General features: G+C 47.4%; 1 protein-coding gene across 1 annotated transcript; it reads left to right on the forward strand.

Moving 5' to 3' along the window:
- The first annotated feature begins 11,840 nt into the window (after nt 1-11,840).
- Nucleotides 11,841-20,661, forward strand: SLAMF8 (SLAM family member 8). Its single transcript, XM_023760725.1, is given in 5 exon segments — nt 11,841-11,907; nt 14,738-15,064; nt 18,193-18,486; nt 18,564-18,671; nt 20,585-20,661. Coding segments are annotated over 5 exon segments (825 nt in total). The 5' UTR covers nt 11,841-11,888.
- The last annotated feature ends 3,268 nt before the right edge of the window (nt 20,662-23,929 follow it).

Below are 23,929 nucleotides of genomic sequence, written 5' to 3' on the forward strand. Positions count from 1 at the left end.
GCTGGGCTGTGCACTTTATTTTTATTTTTTAAATATATTTTTTATTGATCTCAGAGAGAAAGGGAGAGGGGGAGAGAGATAGAAACATCAGTGATTAGAGAGAATCATTGATTGACTGCCTCTTGCACGCCCCCTACTGGGGATCAATCCCGCAACCTGGGTATGTGTCCTTGACCTGAATCAAACCCGGGACCCTCCAGTCCACAGGCCCACACTCTATTGATTGATAGAGCTGGGCTGTGCCTTTTATTTTTAATAAAATGAACCAACTTAGCCAAAATAATTCTAATGGTCATTGATAAAGACTAGATGAAACCTTAAGAAAGCCCAATGCCCGAGAATTTATGGGAGGAGCTAGGGCTTCTGAAAGTCTTCGAAGCAATTGCGAGAGTCTGCAAGAACTCCGCAGGAAAAACTGTATGCTTATAATAAAGCTCTCTGGTTCTAATTTCCCCTTCTCTTAACTTCCTCTTCCCTTGAGTAAATACCTCTCCATCTTGGCAGGCCAGCCAGAGCTTGCACGTGGCTTGCCATGCCTGAGGGCACAGGGTTGCAACTCTCTTTTTCCTGAATAAATCCTTTTTGGTGATGAAACACCTACTAGATATTAATTTTCAATCAACACGGCTCAGGAAAAACTTTAAAGTCCACATTGAGGGCCCTCCCTTAAAGAGAGAATTCTAAACCTCTGGAACAATGCATGCATTCTTTGATTGATATGCAGAAGCCTCTAAAAGGCAAATTGACTTTTAAAAAATCCTCTAAAAGAAACGTTGGCCATCTGATCAAGTGCTTTAAATTTCTTACTGTTTCTCCTGCCTGAAACCTGACCAGATATTTCAAAACGACCGAGTAGGCAATTAGACGGGCATAAGCAGAGCAGGAGCAGTAGGCCAGGTACCCAATGTCCCCAGGGTGGGAAGTCCCAGGTGCCTAGAAACAGTCAAAACTAGAAAAAACAAGTATTATAGGCTAGGACCTTACCCCAAAGTGACCTTTCCTCCCCTAGCATCGTTACTAGTCGTGCATCTTTTCATATCACTAGTCATGCGGTTTAGACCCCTGTAGAGGAGGAACAAGGGGGACAGAGAATAGCCTCACAGGACTCCCATTCAAGCCCTGGCACAACCACTCCCTTAAGCATTAAGCCCTCAGAACAATAAGGTTTGGACACCCATTGAATAGTCTTGGGAACAGGCCTATAGGCCTTGGGTCTGTTGACCATGGAGACAGAGTTTTGGTTAAATTGGAAATAACATCGAGGCCTCAGTTGTGTTTCAGCTTCAGGCCCAGAAAAGCAGCCAAACCAGATGAAGAGTTCTATGACTGACATCAGGACCAGATGCAATGACTAATGATCCCCTCCCTTAGCACTGGCCAATCAGTAGAGACATGATCCTGAAAGGACACACCTGTAAAGCGAATACGTATGCTATTGAGTCCTTCTCTGAGATCTCTCCTGCAATGTCTGCTTTTAGAAAACAGATAAAAACCCTTAAGGCAAGTGGTTCTCAACCTTCCTAATGCCGCGACCCTTTAATACAGTTCCTCATGTTGTGGTGACCCCCAATTTCATTGTTACAAATTGAACATAATTAAAGCATAGTGATTAATCACAAAAACAATATGTAATTATATATATGTGTTTTCCGATGGTCTTAGGCAAACCCAGTGAAAGGGTTGTTCAACCCCCAAAGGGGTCGCGGCCCACAGGTTGAGAACCGCTGCCTTAAGGTAAGGGACCCAGTATGTTCTCTCTCTCTCTCTCTCTCCTTTCCTGAGCCCACACAGCCCAGTTGGCTCAATTCTTCTACCTCTGTGATTTTTTTCAATAAACTTCTTGCATTAGAGTTCTTGGCTCTGGATTCTTTTTTAGCGGGACTACGTAACTGAGGTCTAACACCACTGTCAACAAAAGGATTTAATAACTTTTTGAACAGAAATTTGGCAAAATTGGAAGTTGCAAATTTCAAGCCTAATGGGAATTTTTTAAAGCCTCTTCCCCTAAGTTAACATAAACCTATGTACCCAGAGGGAAAGAAGCAAATTAGGAATGGTGTAGTTGGACACGTAGATCAACCTATGATGTCACTTAAGTCACAACCCAATTCTTTGGGGAATTGAGAATAACTGTTCTAATTTTACAAATCTTTGCAAAACCAGAAATGCAATTCTAGAAGCAGTTCAAAGCCCACCTCTCTTTACTATCCTCAATTCCTCAGACTGACAAAGAAAATAGAAAACAAGTGTCTTTTAAAAAAGCACAAATGGTTACTCTAGCTCCAATTCTCCTTCCCAAGGACAAATATAAATCTTAATTGTCTTCTCCACAAATATGAATTAAAAAACAGCCTTAGCCATCTGAACAAGTGAACTTCACTTATTCGAACTGCTATAAATTAGTGTGTTTGGGGGGGGGGGTGCCTTATTGTCCCTGTCGTGGCTAAACTTTTAAAAAGAAAACTACCAGGTCTCTGGTTGTGACTGTCTGTATATGTATATGTATATGTATATGTATATGTATATTATATGTATATGTATATTATATGTATATGTATATGTATATGTATATGTATATGTATGCCTACCTCCAGAGGATATTACCAGAATTAGTTTGTAAAGAGTTCTGTTTAATTGGCTTAAAGAACTTAAGCACTTACATAAAAATTCTCAAAAACACAATAGAAACTAACCCCAGTGCTTTTCAGGATCACATGATCGGGGGAAACACTTGATTGTAAAGCTATTTAAGTTTGGTTTGGTTAGTTAGGCATGCCTTTAGAGTTACCAGAATTAAGTACAATACTTTCATGCTACCTGGGTTTAATATCCAAATAAGTTCATGTTGTAAAATTTGTCTGCAAGAAAGATAATGATATGATAAAATTGTCAGGGTAACCTAAACATAATTATTGAGAACAAATAAAATAAATAGATGTAGATGGGATAAAAAGTGTTAGGTGAACAATATGCATGTTTATGGAATGACTACTTACACAGTTTTTCAAAATATTTAGGTAACTTGAAACCATAGAGTTTTGTCAAGTTAAATGATGAGTCAAATTAAATTTATTGAATATATAGATCATTTCCAAATAAGATAAAACTCTGAAACATTAATTGCTAAGTAAGTCTATCTATTTCTGACTTATTACAGAGAAACTAAAAAATAAGTTTGAATCTGTTAATGAATATGTTATGTACTTTGTTAAGGATTTATATGTTTCTAAAAATTATATAGTTTTCAGTGAAAAAGCCTAGATTCTAGAGGTTATAAAGTGTATTCGTGCCGAAGCCGGTTTGGCTCAGTGGATAGAGCGTCGGACTGTGGACTGAGAGGTCCCGGGTTCAATTCCGGTCAAGGGCATGTACCTGGGTTGCGGGCACATCCCCAGTGGGAGATGTGCAGGAGGCAGCTGGTCGATGTTTCTAGCTCTCTATCTCTCTCCCTTCCTCTCTGTAAAAAATCAATAAAATATATTTTTAAAAAAAGTGTATTCGTGAGTTTGCCAATGTATAAATGTTGATATAATAACTCGTAATTGCTTACTTTTAGTTTTCACTAGAAATTAAGACTTCTAAGTTTTAAGAATTCTAATTAATATGGAAAGAATTAATATATGTTTTGGTAAAAGAATGAATTAAAAAAAGGGATGCATTTTTGTTGAGGAAAAGGAAAATAGAGTGTGTTTTTGAATAAGAAAAGATATAAAAGGACATGGGGTTGTTTTTGTTGAAAGAAAAAAAGAAGTAATTCTGTCCTAAAGTAAAGATAGAGCAAAAACTGAATGGTATGTAATTATTGTAGAAGGTTTATTAAAGTTGTAAAAGGTTTGTGGAAGCTGCAAAAAGTTTATGGAAAAGCAATCTTAAAAAAAAATTTTTTTTTTTACATAGGGTCAAGTTAAGATTGGAATATATTTATTTAAGTTAGCTTTCTTTTAATAGCAAAAGTAGACTGCTATAAAACTATATTTGGTTTTCTCTCTGTCAAAAGGAGAGTCTTATTGTACTATTAGTATGTTCTTAATAAGAGGTTATAAAGGGAAAGTAAAGATTTGTGTTTTATTAAGATCATTTTCTGTGCTCTGTATCCTCAGGTCTTTGATTGCTTAAGTAAACCAAGTCATCTTAATTTTTAAAGATCTAAATTTTGCTTACATCTATTTAACTTTCTGTATTGCCTGTGAAGTCTGTCCTGTCACAATAATTAAATAGATAACTAAGTATTATGTCATGGTGACCTATGCTTCTATTTGACCAAGTGTTTTAAAACTCTTGATATACTTGACAAACTTTCCAAGATTCAAAAATTAGAGCCTTTCTCTTACCCTGAACATAATTTTAATATTTTTTCCAAAAGGATCCCTGAAACATTTTAAAAGAAATCTCTTTCTCTCTTTATATAAAAAATAGAGGATATTACAGTAATTAGGCCTACTTTATATGCTAAAATTATATGGGAAACATTGGCAAATAATTATTATGTTGTATTTGTATGCATGATAAATACTATTATTAAAATAAATGTTCTAGAAAGTATACAGAATTTCTAAGAATCTACAATGTCCTGATATGTTTTCATTTGCAATTCTAATTGTTATCTTAAAATGTTGAGTGTTGTAGAGAAAAGCAAATTTTTTTGTCAGTTGCATTGTCATCAGATCTTTAACCTTGTCACTCTAAGTCTGCATTTACAGAGAGTCATTGTCTTACTCTGATACCTTTTGCAAATATGTTTCATCTTTTGAGAGATTCATGAACAAAAGGACTCTGACACTAACTCTAAAATACAGGTTTCTGATCTACTTTCAGATCATACCATTAAAATGGATGAAAATTTGCAGAACTGAGGAAAAATTGCATTTATGAAATGGCATACAAAGGATCAAGATCAATAAGAATTAATAACATAGGACCAAATGAACTGATGGGGATAATTATAATTTTGACTTTTTATTTGAAATATTACTGGTTCTTTAATCTTTTATTTTTCTAGATATAAAGAAACCTTTTTTCTCTTAGATGATCTATGACTTACCACAATTTGGTAAATTATACCTTTGTAAGCAGAATTAAAACATCTACCTTTTTCTCCCTACCTGTCCCAGAATTTTGAAACTCTCAATGAGTATTCTTCTTTTCATGGCAATATTGTTCTTTGCATAATTTCAATAAAAACCTGTTCTATTTGTAACAGGACACAATTGAAAACTGGTTATATTACCAAGGCTTTGACTGAAATGTCATATTGGGGAGAACATGCATAGACTCAGATATGACTAGACCGCTTTAAGGAATTAAGATTAATTTATGAAACCAGTAATATCCTTGGAAATATTGAACTGGTACCTTGCTTCCAGGGTTCCCAGCAGCCTTAGCAGGTGAGTGAGGAAGGTCACTTCCTTGCAGGTACAGGAACCCAGGATACTTGGGGGATCTTAAGGAAAAAAAAGGGACTCACCCAGATTCATAGGTATTGCAGGCAAAGACTGATGGCAAACTCTTTGAAAGTTCAATCTGGAGACTCTTTAAGAAAAATTTCAGCAAAGCAGATTTAAAAGAGCCTATATGGTTAATTACTATACTTGCTGCTCCTGTGTAAATAACAGGCCAACTTTATTGAAAGTAATTTTACAAACAAACTTCTCTTAATTTGGCTATCTTTGGCAAAATTGAGGGTGATTTTAGAAAGGAAAATTATGTTTCAGTACTATGCCTTCGTGGATATTAGATTCTAGTGCTGTTCATTATCTTTTGAGATTTTGTTCCTACTTACCAACGGGACTGAATCCTGAAATCTTCTAGCTCCCTCCAAAGTAACACTTGCAATATTTCTCCCATCTTTTAACTTGGAATCATTGAGAACTAAAACTGAACTTTTCTCAAAATAACTCATCTATGGACAATCTCTGTGCCTGTGGCAGAAAAATGACCAGAGACATTCAAATTGCCACCAGGAAAATCTGTTAGATCGTCACTGCCTGCCTTCACTCCAAATGCAGATGCTTCAGCCAGACATCTAGAAATCTTCCCGACTGGCGGCCTTCAGAAGTCAGAAGCTGGGAGTACAGTCTGCTTCAATCCCTAGCAATTGTTTTTCTTTAGTTTCCATAGAGGTGCCTCTTACGAAATACCTTAGGGCTTGTACCACCGCCTGACTTTGGGAGCTCCCTGCCCCTTCACCTCCTGAAATGGGAGACAACTGTTTAACTGAACTACCTATTGACAAGACTGAGACTAGATTCTGAAACTGATAATAATGTCTTGATTTATCCTTCCCTAATGCTACAACCTAAAAATTGGCACAAATATTGACCTGACTGTACCCTCAGGTATGGCAAGAATGTCTCTAGCCCATGTCCCCTGTCCAAGGAAGGCGTTGCCATTGTGGCCTGAGGGATTTTTTAATGTTTCCTTTGATCTGTAATGTTTTCTGATAGAAAAGTCTTGATCAAAGGGGGAAATGAGGAATAAAGAAACAAAATGGAGTCACTATAGTCAAGGTGCTCAATGATTAAAATCAAGTAGGCTTGTTATATTATAAATCAGAAGACGCCTTAATCAATAAGCCAAATTAATTTGGAGTCTTTCATTATTACGCTAGTACTAGCGGGCTCAGAGTAGAGTGTCTCTGTCAAATTCTGGGCCCCAAATAGAGGAAGTCTTTCCTATTTATACTTTTTTCAGTTCTTTGTCTTCCAAATTTGGAATGAGACTTCCAGACCTTCTGAGAAAGAGGTCCTGTGTGCTGGGAAGGGGCCGTGAGACCACATCTCAAGGCCTGGCCTGGCACCAGCACCGACAGCTCTGTCTGGGGCACAGTTTATGGCCTCTCTGGAATGGGAGTAGTCTTATTTTCCCTATTATTTAAGCAAGCAAATATTTACAGAAGCCAGAATAGCAGGGTTAAAATTTTCAACAGCAGTTTTTACCCAAGATGGAGGTTACTATGCTTCAGGCTGAGGCAGGAGAAAATGATTTTATTATCGTTTTGACAACCTAGAAACTTAAACTTTTGAACTTTCCGGTCCAGCATCGATGCCTGGATCACCCTGTGGTTACCTCCTGAAGGACTCACATACCCAGACCACCTGGCATCCGTCATCCAGACCAACTGATCTGGTTGATACCCATCCTGGACCTGTCCTACCGCTAAGAATGCAGGACTGGCTATTCTCACGCATGCACTTTCTACTATAAAAACTCTTAATGTTTTACTCTTTTTTGGAACACTTCTGGATTTTTGCCTTCCTGTGTTTCCATTTGCAAATTCTAAGACTCTTGAATAGATCTTTATCATTTATTTCTAACAAAGCCCCCAGACTATTTTTTATTTTGTTTGACAAGTTCTACTAACACACACACACACACACACACACACACACACACACCACTGGCCTGGACTCTCAGGCACTTTGCTGTCTCCTAGAAGTTTTCCCCAGCCCAGCGGTATTTGCACAACTGAAAACACCCTTTTCCCTTAGTTTAGAGAAGAATGAACTGGAATTTCTCAAAACAAACAATTATTAAGAAAACTGGGGGGGGGGACCCCTTAAAGAACAAAGGGAAAGTGGAGCGTTCAGAGAGACCCATGGTCTTCAGCCCAGATGTCCGTCCTTAAAGCGGAGACCTGAGGACACTCGTGGGCAGGGGCATAGGGCCATCTCCGAGGGACAATGGGACTTTCCAAGTTCTCGAGGGACTGGCCCTGCAGACGCTGAGGAAGGGAAGGGTGCCACGACACCTGCCTGCCCCAGTGCCACTGTCACAGGACTGCCCACCGCAGCCTCCACAGTCTCAAGACTCTGAGCTATGAAACGTTATTTTTCCCTCCCAGTCAGTCAGCAGGGGTGACCTGGCTTTGCCTCCTCTAGGGACCTGGGCTTTGTGGGGTCACCTCACCTACAGGCTAAGAAGAGAGGCAAGAAGTTGAGGCTGGAGAGGCAGCCTGGAGCTGCCCCCTTAAGTAGGACAGAGGATAGCTGAGAGCCTCATGGCTGCCCTCTGGTGGCCATCGTGGGTAGTCAAGAACCTACACACCAGCCTGCACTGTGGTCAGTTCCATGCGTTGGACAACTTCATTGTAAGAGATCATTCGCTACTCAGTCCTCGCCTGGTATGCAGCTCTACAGTTTAGATACAGACAACAAAAATGGAGCACAGCTCTTTCCCTGAACCGGGCAGATTTCACATGTTGGGACTTCTTTCCTTTCTAGATTTTTTAATTTAGATTCGGTTAGGAAATAGGACCTTCTACATTTTTATTTCAATGAGCATCCGCTAAACAGCTCTGAGTCCTTCATCTTTGTATTGACTGTGATAACAGAAACTATAGCCAGGATTGACGTGATGGGAAGAACCAGGCTTTTTCTTCCAACACTGGGAAATGTCGTGCCCTGCACACCTTTGCTGCTCCCTCCGCCCTGCTGGAAGAGGCTGCCCTTGGCAGGGCCCCGAGTGGTCAGCTGTCTCCTGCTTCAGCACCCATTGCTCACTGTGACTCTGCTCAGGGGGATCCCCTCTCGAGCTCTTTGAAAGAACGGCCTGTGTTGTACTTGTTTCCAGAATTCTTTCCCACGGGGGTTACAGATGCATAGCTACTTTTATTGTCAGTGTCATGACCGCTGTCATCATCGGTGTGAGCTCCTACCCTCCCAGGGATTACACATGCCAGATGCTCTATAAATGTTTAAAGCATGCGTGTGCACAAGATGGGAAGCCAGCAACGTGTTTGGTGAATGAGTGAAGGGATGGATGAGTTTCCAGCTCTCCCCTCTCAATGAGGCACAATCCTGGCTTTGTTTCTGTCTTCTGCAGCCTCCCTTCAAAAGCAGACCCTACCCAAGCCTCAGACCCCTCCCACCCCGGCTCCTCCAGGCCATTCCACTGAATTCTCTCTTCGCCCCTCAGCTTCTCCCTCTGCAGTTGTGTGCATCAGGTCACTGGCCCATCAAAGATCCCACTCCCTCTACCTACACCCAACAGGGCCAGGGCGAGGAGGAGGCAGGAGAGGCACCTGGGGCACAGAATTTAAGGAGGCATCACCCTCAGGGCCATGTATGTGTGAAAGTGCCATCTTCTGGCGGGGGGGAGGGTCCTTTCACGGGATCGCAGGGGCCCACCCGCGGGAGATTGTGGTGTGGTGGGATTTATTTTGGGTGGAGATAGAAGGCTGCCCCCAAGTTCCAGGGTCTCATCTCCCTCCGTCCCCCTGTGGAAGAAGGCCAGTGTTGTCCTCATCAAGCCCGATACAAAGGCCAAGGTAAGAAAGTTCTGTGCGTGTCAAAGCATAGTTCGTATCTGTCCCCATCCGGCCAGCACAGTCCGGGCTCAGCTGGCCCTGTGGCCGTGTTGGGTCCGCTCAGCTGCCGGCACAGGTGACTGCTAGACCTACATGATCCCCACAAAATTCGTGAACAAACAGGACTAGTGAGAGAGAGAGAGAGAGAGAGAGAGAGAGAGAAAGCGCCCTTTGTCAGGCCGATTATATTATCTCAAGCTTGGGAAAAACCAGGCACTTCTTCAAACTAACCATTCAACTTCCCAAGCTTTCCCAGGCTTCTGATGTGTCCACCCCCTAACCAATCTATTTCCTCGATCTTCCAGGATTTGGGTCCCTTATCCAATCCGATCTTTTCCCCAGGCTAGATAGACCGGCCTCTACTGTTGCCATCTGAGCTTTTGCTGCACATGCGCCCAGCAGAGTAATTTCTTCTGTTGTTTTTATTCCTCTGGAGGGTGGAGGATGCCCGGGGGGAGGAGGGGGAGCTGTAATTCTTAGCGAAGCACTCCGAATATTGGATTCTGCTTCCCAGTTTATTATGCTTAATAATGTCTGGGTCCCTTTGCTCTCTGCCTTTATTAATATCTAGTTACCTACGCTGACAATCTCAGGGTATTTGAGATGCATCCAATCCACACATCCAGGCCCTGCCTCAAACCCAGCCTTCCTGCCTCTCCCAGCACTGCTGCCTACACTGGCTGGCAGGGGGGTGGGAGGGCTTGGGCTCCCCGCCCCAGGCAGCAGCTTTGGGGCTGGCCAGGCCCTGGTGGCTTACTGTCGGCCGGCAGCTCGTGCCAGCAGCTTCTCCATTCTATGGAAACGGGAAACCGCACAGTTGAAGGCAGACAGGAAGACGGGGCGTAGGTGGGGTTCCTCCTGCGCTCTCAGCCCCCATCCTGAGCACAGCCTTGAAGTTCTGCCAGAGGCTCCCCCACGCTGCCCTCCTCCTCACCCCTGGCTCCCAAAAGCCTGCTGCGTGCTCCTCCTTTCTATCTGGGCTCTGCCTCTGCCTCCTTCCCTGCCCCACTCTCTCCTCTCCTCTAACAACCCCCCCCTTTTTGTCCCTTCCTCACCTCTCCCCTGGGAGGAAACACAGCCATCAGGCCAGTCCAGGGAGCTAGACGGGGCATCCATGGGCATGGCGCACCTTGCACACCCACCCCAGTGCCCCGGCCCCGAGTCTCTGCCCCCAGCAGCTCTCCAGGTTCATGTGAGCTCAGGCAGCTGCTTGGCCATAGTCACCACCTGCTCCCCGCCCCCAGCCTCCGGCCCCCAGCAGAGATGGGCTGATGGCGCTACTGTGCCTGTCCCGGCTTCCAGAAGAGCCTAGAAGGCTGGGGGCAGCCCACTGCCAGCTGCTCTCTAAGGAATGCAGGAGCCCTTGAACTCACCAGCCAATTGACTCCAGTGCACGCCCTGGAGCAGGGTAAATACTGTGGTCTGACCAGTGAATGGCAGTAGGGGAACCTGCCACCGCAGGCTTAACCCTTCCTGCTCCTTCCTGGTCCATTTTCTGTGGGTGTCACACACCCTGAGGTTTTCCCTGTGGGGAAGGGGGGTATTTCCTAGTTCTCCCTGACCCCCTCCTGCGCTGGTGGTGATGACCGGGTTACGTAGCCTGTCTTCTCATCACAACTGCAGATGCCTGGAGGGCAGGAGCTGTGCCTCTCACCTGTGTGTCCCTAGCCCCTGGCTCAGAGATGCTCAGCCAATACCTGCTGCGTGAGTGATGGACTTGGCAATGGCTCATCATGACTGCCTTCCTTTGGCCTCTGCCCAGAGCCAGGCAGCTCTGTCAGGACCCCTGCTCTGCCCTCTCTCTGGAGAGTCCCTTCCTGCTTCGGTCAGAACCATCACAACCGCTGCCCCCAGGGCTTCCCTGCCGCCTCTCTCTCCCCAACAGCCCTGATGCCGTCCTCCCCCAGCCAGTTAGCACCAGCTGAGGGGCCCCGGCCCCTCCCTCCACGAGGAGCTGCTCAGAGCCTCCCCTTGACCACCAGCTCCAGAACCACTCGGAATGGAGAGCCCCTCGCAGCCCTGCTACCCCAGACTCCCTCAGAAGCCTCGTATGCCACAGGGTGATAGCCGCTGGTCTCCAGAACAAAAGTCTGATACTAACCCCAGTATTCCAGGCCCCTGGAATCTGGCCCTAACCCTCCTCCTCATTCTTACCCACTTCAGCCCTAAGGGATTCCTCCCCGGGGTCCTTCGCTTTCCCTGTTGCCCACTTAGGCCTCCCCAGAGCGTCGGAGGACAGGATGTGGGCTTGTGTGGGGGCCTTGTGGCCTGCGACTGCATATCCAGCCAAAGGCACGGGAAAGGGACTGACTTACAAGAATCGGCTCCTCGAAGAGCCCAGCCAGGCCTGCAGCCAACTTCCACTTTCCTCGGGATGTTCTCAGTTCCGGGGCCTCTTGTTTTGAGTGGAGATTCCTCCTTCTGCACATGGGACTTTCCAGAAGGGTCACAGCTCCTTCGATGCAGCCACGCGGCCTGTCCCCATTCAAGCCTTCCCCGCCGCAGGCAGAGGATGTCCTGGATGCTGGCGGTGGGGGGAGCGCTCCTGGCTCTCCGGAGAAGGGTGGCTGTGTGGTCCCTGTGGATGCCCCTTCTCTGGGCAGGTAAGTGGGGCAGGTGAGTGGCCTGTCCTCAAAGAGCTGCCCCCTCTGGCCGGCTGCCCCTCGCCAGATGTCTGCGCAGGGTCCCCCAATCCCAAGTAAGAACCCAGGCACTGGGAGGGGGTCTGCAATACTGATGCAAGCTTTGGGGCAACTTTTAAAACTAGGCCAGGCAAAGAGATGCAGGGTCCTGGGCGGAAGGAGGCAGCAGCCCTGGGAGAACCCATGCCCAGGAGACTCGAGCTGTGGTGTGGCCCAGGGCTGGTAAGTCTGAGGCTGGTGGCACCAGTGGTTTGGAATGAGCTGGCTGTGAGAATGGTGAGGGTCTGGCGGTGCTAACACGTGAGAATTCTAAATACTGTGTGTCTGAGGAGCACAGGGTAGGGCAGGGCAGAGCAGGGATCTTTCAATCTGAGGATGTATTTCCAATAGCCTGTGGGAAGCCAGGGCCCATCCTGAGGTCTGTGTAAGGGGTACTGAGTAGGGATGAGAGGCGAGAGCAAGTTTAATGCAGCACATGTGGGCCTGGGGGGCGGAGAATCTGGTGATGGGATGCCTGCCTGTTGGGTCTCTTCAGCCCCAGGCAATCCCTGCAGTCTGTCTGGTGCCCGACTTCCCTCCCTTGGGTGAGAAGTGCTCAGTATGACGCGGCTCAGCACCGCAAGGCCAGGGCATGGGAGTCCGGGGGTGTAGCAAAGACAAAGACACCTTTGTCCACCTCAGACCCACAGTGACTTTGAGATGACTCTGTCCAGTGTCCCTCCAGAGTCTCCACGCTTGAGGGCTCCAATCTCTGCAGCTTTCAACATTTCTAGACATGTGAAGGAAATTTCTCACAAAAAGAAATCTGTTTGGTTCAAAAATCTTTCAAATCCTTGGCCTTGGGAGGCAAAATTGATTTGGCCAAAAGCCTCTTGGTGGTAAACGAAATGAGTGCAACTGATGGGTGCACCCCTTACTTTATGGAGGGGACAGTAGGAGGCCAGAAAGGAGCCTGATTGCTGAAGGTCATACGGCTCATTCTGGGCAGAGCCAGGCAGGCTAGGACCCAGGAGTCCTGACTGCCATCCAGTGCTATTTCTCCTCTACATCCTGTCTCCACTCTGCATTCCCCTGAAGTCATCACCAATCAAGCCAGAGATGGTTGGCGCCAGGGAGTGCAAGGAGGCGTATGAGGGGCTAGAGTTTCCAGTGGCTGGTTGAGTGACCATTCAGAGCACGTCTCCTTAACCGAACTCCCAGCACCTGGGTCTGTCCTGCATCTCCTCTCGTTCTGCCCTGCACCCCTGCAGCCACCACTGTGCCAGGCACTAGGTAAATCAGCAAATCCTGCCATTCGTTCTGTAAAACTTGCTGAGTTTCTACATCCTCCTCCTGAACAGAGTGGGCACTGGGAGTGCAAAGATGGAGAGAGGAACTCACAGGCCAGCGGGAGACACTGACTCATAACCACGCGATAACAACAGAAACAAGGCCAATTCGTAGCAAGGATCCCAGGCTGCTGAGGGAACACGGAGAATGAGTGTGTAACCTGCAGGGATGGACGGGGGAGATTAGGGAACCCTGATGCTTCAAGGATGAGCAGACATTAGCCTGAGAAGGGGGCAGGGCGCACTTGAAGCAGAGGCATCACCCACAGGCCTCAAACTCCACACGTTCCCGGCAACACTCAGCCCCCTGCCGCCTCTCCCCCTTCTGTTTCTCCTCCTGTCCTGGGTCACAGAGAACTGGCACCTTTGGGTTCCAAGGACCTGGGAGCCATCCTTGACTCCTTGCTCCTTCGCTTCTCAGACCCAATCTACTGCCAGATCCACTGATGACACTTCTTATCTCTCTCAGTTCCTGCCACCTCTACTCCCCTCTGGTGCTCCCCCTCAATACAAACTTCCATCACTCACCTTTGGATTAAACAGGGGTGGGGAACCTTTTTCTGCCGAGGGCCATTTGGATCTTTATAGCATCATCCGAGGGCCATACGAAATAGTCAGCTTAAACATTAGCCGGCTATATTGGGTCAGACATTTAATGAACTCACCCCTCATGCCTTGGCAGGGCCAGACCCAATGATTTTGCGGGCCTACAGCCCAAGGACCGGATGGCCCCCACTCCTGGGTTAATAGAAGCAGCCTCGGGTTCGCCCCACCTACAGGCCTCCTCTGCCCCGCTCCAGGAGTGATCTCTCTCACAGGCCTCTAACCCTCTTCCTCTCTTACCCAAAACCTCTTCTAGGGCCCTCATTGCTCGGAGGATAAAGCCCAGGTGCCAGTGTCACTCTCAGGGCCCTGCACAATCTGGTTCTCTCTGGAAATTCCCTGCGTTTCTACGTCGCAGCTCTGCAGCACCATTCTTACCCCCCCTGCGGAGACCTACTTTCAGTTCCCTGTGCACATGCTCTCTCCCCCCGCAGGCCTTCGGACACGCTGTCCCCTTGGCCTGTAGCGCTTCCCATCCCCGCTCCAGGCAGCCCTCTGCTTGGCCTGACAAATTCCGCTTCTCCTTTGGCCTCAGTTTACCTAAACCCTCCAGACCAGGTGAGGTTACACCCTCACGCTACCGGTGTTCTCCCAGAGTCTCCCCCTTTTCCCATGATGGCACTTGGCTTGCTATATTTTAATTGCTATGTTTTACTATATGTTAATTGCTTGGCTTCCTCTCTGAGCTCCATGAGCACAGGTATGAATTCTTTTTAATTTTGTTCCCAGCCCCTGGGACAGTGCATTCTCAACATGGGTGAAGGGAGTCGGGGGAGAGGAGCCCTAATTTGCTCCATGCTGCGTGCAGGAGAGATTGAGGAGCCTCGGGCAGGCGGAGTGATGTGGCTCTGTTCTTGCAGCACCGCTTCCTGTCGCGGCTACTGGTGCCCACGTGCAGGGCCAGGTCGGGGGCTCGGTGCTGCTGGCGGCAGAGTGCCACCCTGGCTTCCAAGTCCGAGAGGCCATCTGGCGGTCTCTCTGGCCCTCGGAGGAGCTCCTGGCCACGTCTTTCCGGGGTTCCCTGGAGATCCTGTACCACTCCCGCTTCCTGGGCCGCACCCGGCTGCACCGCAACCTGAGCCTGGAGCTCGGGCCGCTGGAGTCCGGGGACAGCGGCAACTTCTCCGTGTTGCTCGTGGACACTGAAGGCCGGGCCTGGACCCAGATCCTGCAGCTCAAGGTGTACGGTGAGTGTGCCCGGCCCTGGCTCCCTGCCCACCTTCCCTCACACGGTCCTGGAAGGGCACCTTGAGTCCTGGGAGCTGGAGAACTGGGTTCCAGAAACCTTGGGCCTCTGACTTCGTGGCTGATTCAGAGAGTCTCCTGCAGTCGCATCTGAGAACGCTCCTCAGGTTCCCCCAGGGGAGCTGGATCGGGAGCAGCCCAGCTCTACAGTCCCAGTCTGAGCCCCAGCGTGGCATTTTCCGGACTCAGTGGTCTTGGACAGAAGGCTGAGCTCCGACATTCGCCGTCTCATTAGTAGAGTGGGCATCGTGATGTTACCACATAGATGCTCATGGCAGTGAAGTGCAGTGGGGCTTGGAAAGCATCTGGGACGGAAGTTGACCTGTGCCTCACCAGTCAAAGGGTATCAGATTAAGACATGCCATTATTTTATGTGCCACTAAAAAGGGCAAATATTGCCAATCAAACTATGGCACTATTTTTTTATTAAAGTTTATAATTCAACTGTAGTTAGAAGTACAGAATTTTTATTTTATATTTTTAAAAGAGTTATTTCAGATATATTTAGAGATCTTAACTATATATATATGCATGGGTTCTTCAGTCATTCATAGTTGCAAAACATACCATCCCCAACCTTATTGGCTAAAGACAGCTATTTTTATTTCTCACAATTCTGTAGGTTAGCCTGGCTCAGCAGGCAGACCTCTGCTCCGTGTGGGTTTGCAGGGTCATTCATGCAGCCTCGTTCAGCACCTCAGCTCAGGTGTCTGAATTCACTGGGGACAGAAAGGGGCTTTCTTTCCAGCAACTTCACCTCCACCTCCATCACAACCACCTCTACCATAACCTCTACCACTATCACTACCTCCACATCTTCTTCCTCCATCATCACCTCCACCATCACCACCTTCCTCCTTCATCACCTACCACTATCACCGCCTCTACCTCCACCATCATTTCTACCACTAACACTACCTTCGCATGTACCTCCACCAGCACCACCTCCACCTTCACTGCCTTCCTCCTTCAGCAGCCTATCACCACCTCCATCTCCACCCCCACTACCAACTCCACCTCCACCATCACTTCTACCACTATCACTATCTCTACCTCCACCTCCACCATCACTACCTCCACCTTCACCATCTTCCTCCTTCATCACCCTACCACTACCACCACCTTCACCTCCACCATCATTTCTATCACTATAACTATCTCTATCTCCAACTTCACCACTCCACTATCATCTCCACCTCTATCTCCATTACCCCCATCACCTTCACAGCCACCACCACAACCACCTCTACCTCCACCATTACTTCTACCACTATTACTATTTCTACCTCTACCTCCACACCTCCACCATCACCTCCACCTCTACCACCTTTACTATATTTCTTCTGGTCAAGAAAAAACAATGGCCTTCCAGCTCTCATTTAGATATCTAGCAGCTTGGAAATGATATGTGAATGACCCCAAAGCACAATTTCAGTAAAACCTTGGAAATTTGGTAGTGAAGAGGGGAGGACAAGGTTCAAATTCAGGAATGGAGAGTAGGGGTGACAGCTAGGAAGAGGGAAACAATGAGGGAGGGAAAGGCAGTAGCAAATTGGGAGGAGAGAAACACCCCGCCCCCTCCCTGAGACAGCTAACTGGCTGCCACTCAGGGTGCTGATAAGCACTTAGACGGGTGTCCCTCTGGATGCATGCGGCCCTGAACCAGGAGTACAGTTTGGCAAACAGCGTGCTGGCTGGGTTTCAGCACCCCCACCTTCCCCTGCTCCCCCCTGGCCAAGGCCCTTGTGCAGTGAATAACCTACACAACCGTACAGGCAGCCCTGGGGCTTCTTCCTTGTTGAGTCTCAGCTGCCGCACATGGGAAATGAGGACACTGAGTGTGAGAACACATGCAGCACCCACACCGCGAGGCTCCAGAATGCCCTGTTCTCGGCATCCGAATTACAAATTGTAAGGAAATTGCTGTTTTATTGCTTCCAAATGCATAGCTTGATTAGAACTAATTGCACAAAGCTGCCAAACAGCCGTCCTTAGGCACCCTGCTCTGACAATAGATAAAGAAGGATTTGAATTAGCAGATCAGTTACCAGACATGTCAATGTGCTCATCGTGTTTGGAAGCAGCTTGTCCTCCTAAGGAGTATAAATATCTCCCCTGTAAACTTTGTTTATACTATTAGTGTGCCCAGCATTTTTTTTTTCTTTTTTCATATTCCAAATCCCAGCACACGGAGCTGGCATCCATGAGGTTTTACTCTGCTTGGCTTTGCAATGCTGTCAGACACTGAGCCCTCTCATTGTCACCAGAAGGCTCTCCCGCTGGCCCCCTTGCCAGGGAGACCCGGGATTGACTCACCAACCTGCATAGGAAAGGGGAGCAGGACACCAGTTTGTTGAATGGCCCAGGCAGCTGAGCACCTAGAGAGCGAGGGTTATGAAGATAACAAGACAGAGCCCCTTCATAGCCCTATTTGCACCATTGTAATTATTATCTTGATCATTTCTTGTCAGCATTTGTCTGCCTCACCAAACTCTAATCTCCAAAAGTCCAGGCATGTGTATGATGGGCTGCTGCTGCTGCTGTTGTTGTTTTGGTTGTTGTTTTGGTTTTTGCCTGATGTGATAAATGCTCACTATCTCTCTGTTGATATATTATGGGGGACGTGCTATGACAAGAGACAGACAGAGGGCTTGGAAAGCTCAGCGCCACACCTGGAGGAGCAGGGAAGGCTTTGCAGTCAGGGCAGCAGGCAGTGTGTCCAAGCTGGGCCCACTGTTTTCTAGGGGGCCAAGAGGATAAAGGTATGTGTGCCCTGCTGAGACATAGGAAAGCATGGAAGAGCATGACATGTTTGAGAGAACTGGAAATTAGGGAGGACCAGCAGGAGGGATAGCTGGAGAGACGGACCTCAACCATTTTATGGAGGATTTTGAATCCCACACTTAGGAATTCAGCTTTGGTCCTGTGGTCAACAGGAAGCCAGACAAGGTTTTGGAACAAGAGTGGACTAGTCAGAGGCATTACCTACCCCGGCGTGGATCCAAGAGCCAGGGCGAGGGCCCTGCCCAGCACCCCAGTAACCCAGACCTGCTCTACTATTTTTGCCCAGATGCAGTACCCAGGCCTACGGTACAAGTGTTCATTGCTGTATCTCAGTCCCCCAAGACCTGCCAGGCTTTCCTGTCCTGTTGGGTCCCCAACATCAGTGACATAACCTATAGCTGGCGACAGGAGGGGACCATTGACTTTGGTATCGAGCCACATGGCCTCTTCACAGATGGACAGGTGTTGAGGGTTTCGCTGGGACCAGAAGACAAGGGCATGGCCTTTTCCTGCATTGTCTCCAACCCCGTCAGCTGGAATTCGACTATAGTCACCCCCTGGGAGAGCTGCCATCATGAGGCAGGTATGCCACGGGCCAAGGGGCAATGTGGGGTAGTGAAGCATCAAGTCCACTGCTGACCCTGCCCCCTCCATGTCCTGCCCCAGGGAAGGCCTCCTACAAGGATGTGCTGCTGGTGGTGGTGCCTGTCTTGCTGCTTCTGGTCCTGGCTGGTCTCTCTGCCTGGTACTGGGGCCCCTGCTCAGGTGGGAGTTCTGCACGTGCTGGAGGTGGGTGGGGAGCTAAATCTACTGGAAAGATGGGCAGATTTGGACCTCTTCCTATTTGTCTTCAGATTGTCTGCCCTCTATACCTCTCCCACCTCATCTCTTGGCCCTCTCCATCTTGCATTCTGGCCTCCAATCAGAATTGAAGTTCCTTTTGTAGCTCTTCAAGTGAGCTATTCTCTTACATACATCTTCAGGCCTTTGCACATTCCATTTTCCCTGTCTGGAGCACACTTTCCATGATTTCCCACTCAACTCCTGCATTGGATTATCTCCTATAAGATCTATATTTTTATCTATGTCAAAGAGGGGGAAGAGAAAGAGATAGAAACATCAATGATGAGAGAGAATCATTGATTGGCTGCCCCTGCACGCCCCACAACAGGGATCAATCCCGCAACCTGGGCACGTGCCCTGACTGGGAATTGAACTGTGACCTTCTGGTTCATAGGTCGATGCTCAACATTGAGCCACACTGGCTGGCTAATGTTCTGCCTTTAACGCCCATCGCTTACCCCACTCACAGCACTGATTGCACTTACTCTCCCACTGAATTCTTAACCCTTTAAAGGCAAATGCTGGGTCACCACTGGGCATCTAGCAATAGTTTCTATATCAATAAAGGTTTGTTGAGTAAAAGTTTAGTGGAATCCCAACCCCTTGTTGCCTAGAAAATATTCTCTGAGCAAAGTGCTCTCTGGCTGGGAGCTGATCGTGCCTCTTTGTCAAGGAGAAGAAAGGGGAAATTCAGTGGTCAGCCAGGTTCTGAGCTCTACACCCATCAGCCCTGCCTTTGCCCTGAATGCCCCGCCCCTGAAAGAAGCACCTCCAATGGCCTGGGCTTCCTGCTTTTGTGCATCCCAGGCTGTGTGGCTTGCTGGCCCAGGGTGGAGAGAGCGGGTCAGCAAGGAGAAGGAGGCATGAGACCTGAGTCGCTCAGCATAGAGCTGGAGCAGAGGACTGGCTCTTGTATGTTCTTTCCCTGGGGATGGGGGAAAAGCAGCTGAGGTCAAACTCCATCCAGGGGCCCTGTCTGTCCCAGGCAGTCCCGGGATTTATGTAGAAGCCGGGAAAGAGCAGCTTTTTGTTTTAACAGCTTTATTGAAATATAATTCACATACCATACAATGCACCCATTTAAAGTGCATACAGACCTGGCCGGCTTGGCTCAGTGGATAGAGCGCTGGCCTGCGGACCGATGGGTCCCGGGTTTGATTCTGGCCAAGGGCACATGCCTGGGTTGCGGGCTCGATCCCCAGTAGGGGGCGTGCAGGAGGCAGCTGATCAATGATTCTCTCTCATCATTGATGTTTCTATCTCTCTCTCCTTCTCCCTTCCTCTCTGAAATCAATAAAGAAATATATTTTTTAAAAAGTGCATGCAATTCAGTGGCTTTTATTGTATTCACAGAGTTGTGTATCCATCACCACAATCAATTTTAGAACATTTTCATTACCCCAAAAAGAACCCCAAAACCCCTTGGCCATCTCTCCCTAATCAACCTTCTCTCAGCTTAACGTTGTCAAGGCTCAGAAAAGAGTGGCTTTGGCCACCGAGAAGGACAGAAAGGACCCAACAGAAAGGCTCCTCACAGGGAGTCCAGAGCTGGCTCTGGCTCTGCCATGTGGCTTCTGGCCATTTAACTGAGTCCATCCCAGCTCTAACTTTCTATACTCTTTATAGCTAAATGCATGGCATAGTGCAGAGGGAGGCTAGACAGTAGGAAGAACTACTTGTCTTTGAAGCATCTCCTTTTCCATGGTCTTGATAAAATGGGGGGCGGGGGGAGGGTTGTGGGTGTGGTTTTTTTTGCCTGAGGTGACCTTGGGCTGGTCAAGGTTACTAAGATTCTAAACATTGGAGGGGTAACCTTCTATCTTATCTCCTTGCAGGGAGAAAGAAGAAGGAAGTCTGTGCTGATGAAGTCACTCTACAAACAGAGAACCCCCTTGTGTAGGATCTGCCATGAGGGAGGAGATAAACTGATGTGGGATCATGAGGAACCCCACTGCCCAGGCACATGATGGTCCAGGACCTAGTTGGTGCCTGGAAACTACCACGGTCCTCGTAGCTCCTGGGAGACGCCATTGCACTTTCCAGGGGCAGCCTGGGCAGCTGTCCCATTGGGAGGACAGGAAACATAGGCACAACCTTCCACACTCTCTCCCTTCCCTCTGCCCGTATTGCATGCCCTGGCTTTGGTCTGGGCAAGATGGGCCTAAGAAGATATTCCCTAAAGGACACTGGACATTCTCCAGGACCCACAGGGACAGTGACTGTCCAGGTCATTCACTTCCCACCATTGCATTTGTTGAAGTCCTAAGTCCAATTTCTCAAAATATGACTATTTGGAGATAGGGCCTTTAAAGATATAGTTAAGGTTAAATGAAGTCATTGGAATAGGGCCCTAATTTACTGGTAATATGCCTGGGGTCCTTATAAGAAGAGGAGCGACACCAGAAATGCACACACAGGGGAGAAACAGCCATGGGAGGACACAGAGAGATTGAAGCCAAAGAGTGAGGCCTCAGTAGACACCAAACCAACTGATACAGTGATGTTGGACTTTCGGTCTACAGAAGTGTGAGAAAATAAATGTCTGCTGTTTAAGTCACCCAGTCAGTGGTACCTTGTTATGATAACCCTGACAGACTGACCTGCAGCAAAGGATTGCCTCCAGCCTGGGTCCCAGGCCTTAAGAGACATTAAACCTCTGAACTAACTGTGACTCTCTCAATCACCTACTTCCAGCCCCAGTCCCAGCCCTAGCCCAGGCTCCTGCAGTTTGAGATCCTGATGACCAAGGCATTGTCATAAGAAAAGGTCTAGAAATAGGTGAAGGTGGGAGGTGGAGGACAAGGGTTTCTCTTTCTGGCCTGAAAGGCTTTCAGGTCATTTGAGTGCATGACCCTCAAAGGTAATTTACAGTTATAGACCATCAAAGGGTGGTTTATATCTCATGGTTGGGATGGGTGCCACTTTACAGGTAACACCTTTTTGTAGATAGCAACTTTTTTTTAAAATATATTTTATTGATTTTTTACAGAGAGAAAGGGAGAGAGATAGTTAGAAACATCGATGAGAGAGAAACATCGATCAGCTGCCTCCTGCACATCTCCCACTGGGGATGTGTCCGCAACCCAGGTACATGCCCTTGACCGGAATCGAACCTGGGACCTTTCAGTCCGCAGGCTGATGCTCTATCCACTGAGCTAAACCGGTTTCGGCTAGATAGCAACTTTTTAGTAGATAACTTCACCCTCTCTGTTAACTATCAGGACTCCTATAGGATCTGGGGGTGGGACTTGAGATTCTTGCCTCCAGTGACCAGAAAAAAAAGATATTAAATTTGCCCCAGCCAAAGTTTTTGCACAACTTCAAGAAAAGCAGCTCAGTTTGAGGTAAGCGTCTCTACCTGAAGCTGAGAGAGGAAAGAGCTAGGAGAAGCTAAGAAGAAGAAAAATTTCTAAGGGGAAGGGAGCTGAAGCATCCCGGCATCTGGCACACTAATTTTCAAATGCAAGTGCAGAGGATCCACCCAAGTTCAAGGAGAGAGGGAAAAGACCCACAACTCAAAAGGAAGATGGTCAAGGTCACTTTTAAAGAAGAGCTTGTTGGATGAAAGCAATTATTGTGGCCATCTTCGGAAAATACTATCTGCCACTGAGTGATTCTGTCTAGAAAAGCTCTGGGGTATTGCCACTGGAAAAATACTTGATGAGCTAAACTTTGGGATTAGTAGATGATAAGGTGCATAGTTACTCCCTTCCACATATAATTGGATTTTTTTTTTCCTGGGGCCTCACTCAGCTCTTGATAATAGAGAGGAAGGAGGCATTGAGTAAATAGGGGTAGGTTTTGAAGTATTTTCCAGGATGGCTTCGATCATTCCGCTCAGGATGTTAGTCGGGTCCAAGGATCTTCCCTCTTCACCTCAATTCCTGTGCAGTCACTTCACCTGGGACACCTGGTCAGTGCAACTGGCCTCCAGATTCATCTTGCCACTCCTCCATTTAACTAGTCCTGGAGTTTCCCTGCCTGTTAGCTCTGCTCAGAGGTGCCCTGCTGGTCAGCTGGCTTCACCTAGTCTTCATGCTTTCCCTGTACCCACTTCTCTCCCATCACCCCCAAGTCCACCTGAGCATGCACAGGGCCACCCAACCTGGGAAGTTGTGTTGCCCCCACCTGCCAGCTAGTGAATCATGCAAAACTGGCCTCAGTTCCTAAAATTATGTGAAAGAGAAAGCCCAAGATCTAGCAAGGGGCCATGGTGGTTGTATGAAGGGAGCACACACACACACACCACGCCCCACCTTACTTTCCTTCATCCCCAGAGTCCCATCTCAGATCAGAGCAGCTGTGGATGGGGTGGGGCCCACAGTTCTCCCTTCACAAGGTAACTCTTAGTGACCTCAATTAGACAGTGTTTTGTAGGGTGGTGCACCAGGACCTTTTTGAACAGATCTGTTCTGTTCAAATAAATTGATGTTCCATCCCCAATGACTCACTTGTCAACTAGTGGACTAATTAACCTCCTTTGAGGAAAAACTCAAAGTGCTTCTGTGAGAACAATATGTGTGTTAATGGGCATGTGGATTGATGCTTTAAAAGTCACACAAGAACAAGTATTGATTGAGGGTCAAGTGTGTGCTGGATGCACTTCAAGACACTAGGAAATCAGCAGTGGACAAAGCAATGCCCTTCCTTTACAGAGTTTATATTCTAGATAATAAATAAGCAAGTAAGTATATGCCAGGTGTTTGTAGATTCTGTTAAGAGAGATCAGACGAGTGAAAGACCAGCGAATGCTATGTTGAGGAGAAGGGGTCCATCTTTGGATACGGCAATTAGAGAATACCTTCTGATGAGGTGATCTTGGAACAGAAACCCAATGAAGTAGAGTGAGCCATGCAGTGTCTGGGAAAAGAGCATTCCAGAGACCAGACGATGGAAAGGCCCTGAAGTGAGAGCATGGCTGGTGTTTATGAAAACTAGAATGGAGGCCAAGGCAGCTGGGTCAAAACAAGAGAGTGAGTTTTTGTTTTGTTTGTTTCTTTCTTACTTTTTTGTTTTATTCCACATATGAGTGACATCATACAGCTTTTGTCCTTTTCTGTCTGACTTATTTTCCTTAGCATAATACCCACAAGATCCATCCATGTTATTGCAAATGGCAGTATTTATCATTTTTTATGGCTGAGTAATATTCCATTGAATATATATACCACCTCTTCTTT

Source organism: Myotis lucifugus, unplaced genomic scaffold (assembly GCF_000147115.1).
Source record: "Myotis lucifugus unplaced genomic scaffold, Myoluc2.0 scaffold_190, whole genome shotgun sequence".
In the NCBI taxonomy this organism is placed as follows: Eukaryota; Metazoa; Chordata; class Mammalia; order Chiroptera; family Vespertilionidae; genus Myotis; species Myotis lucifugus.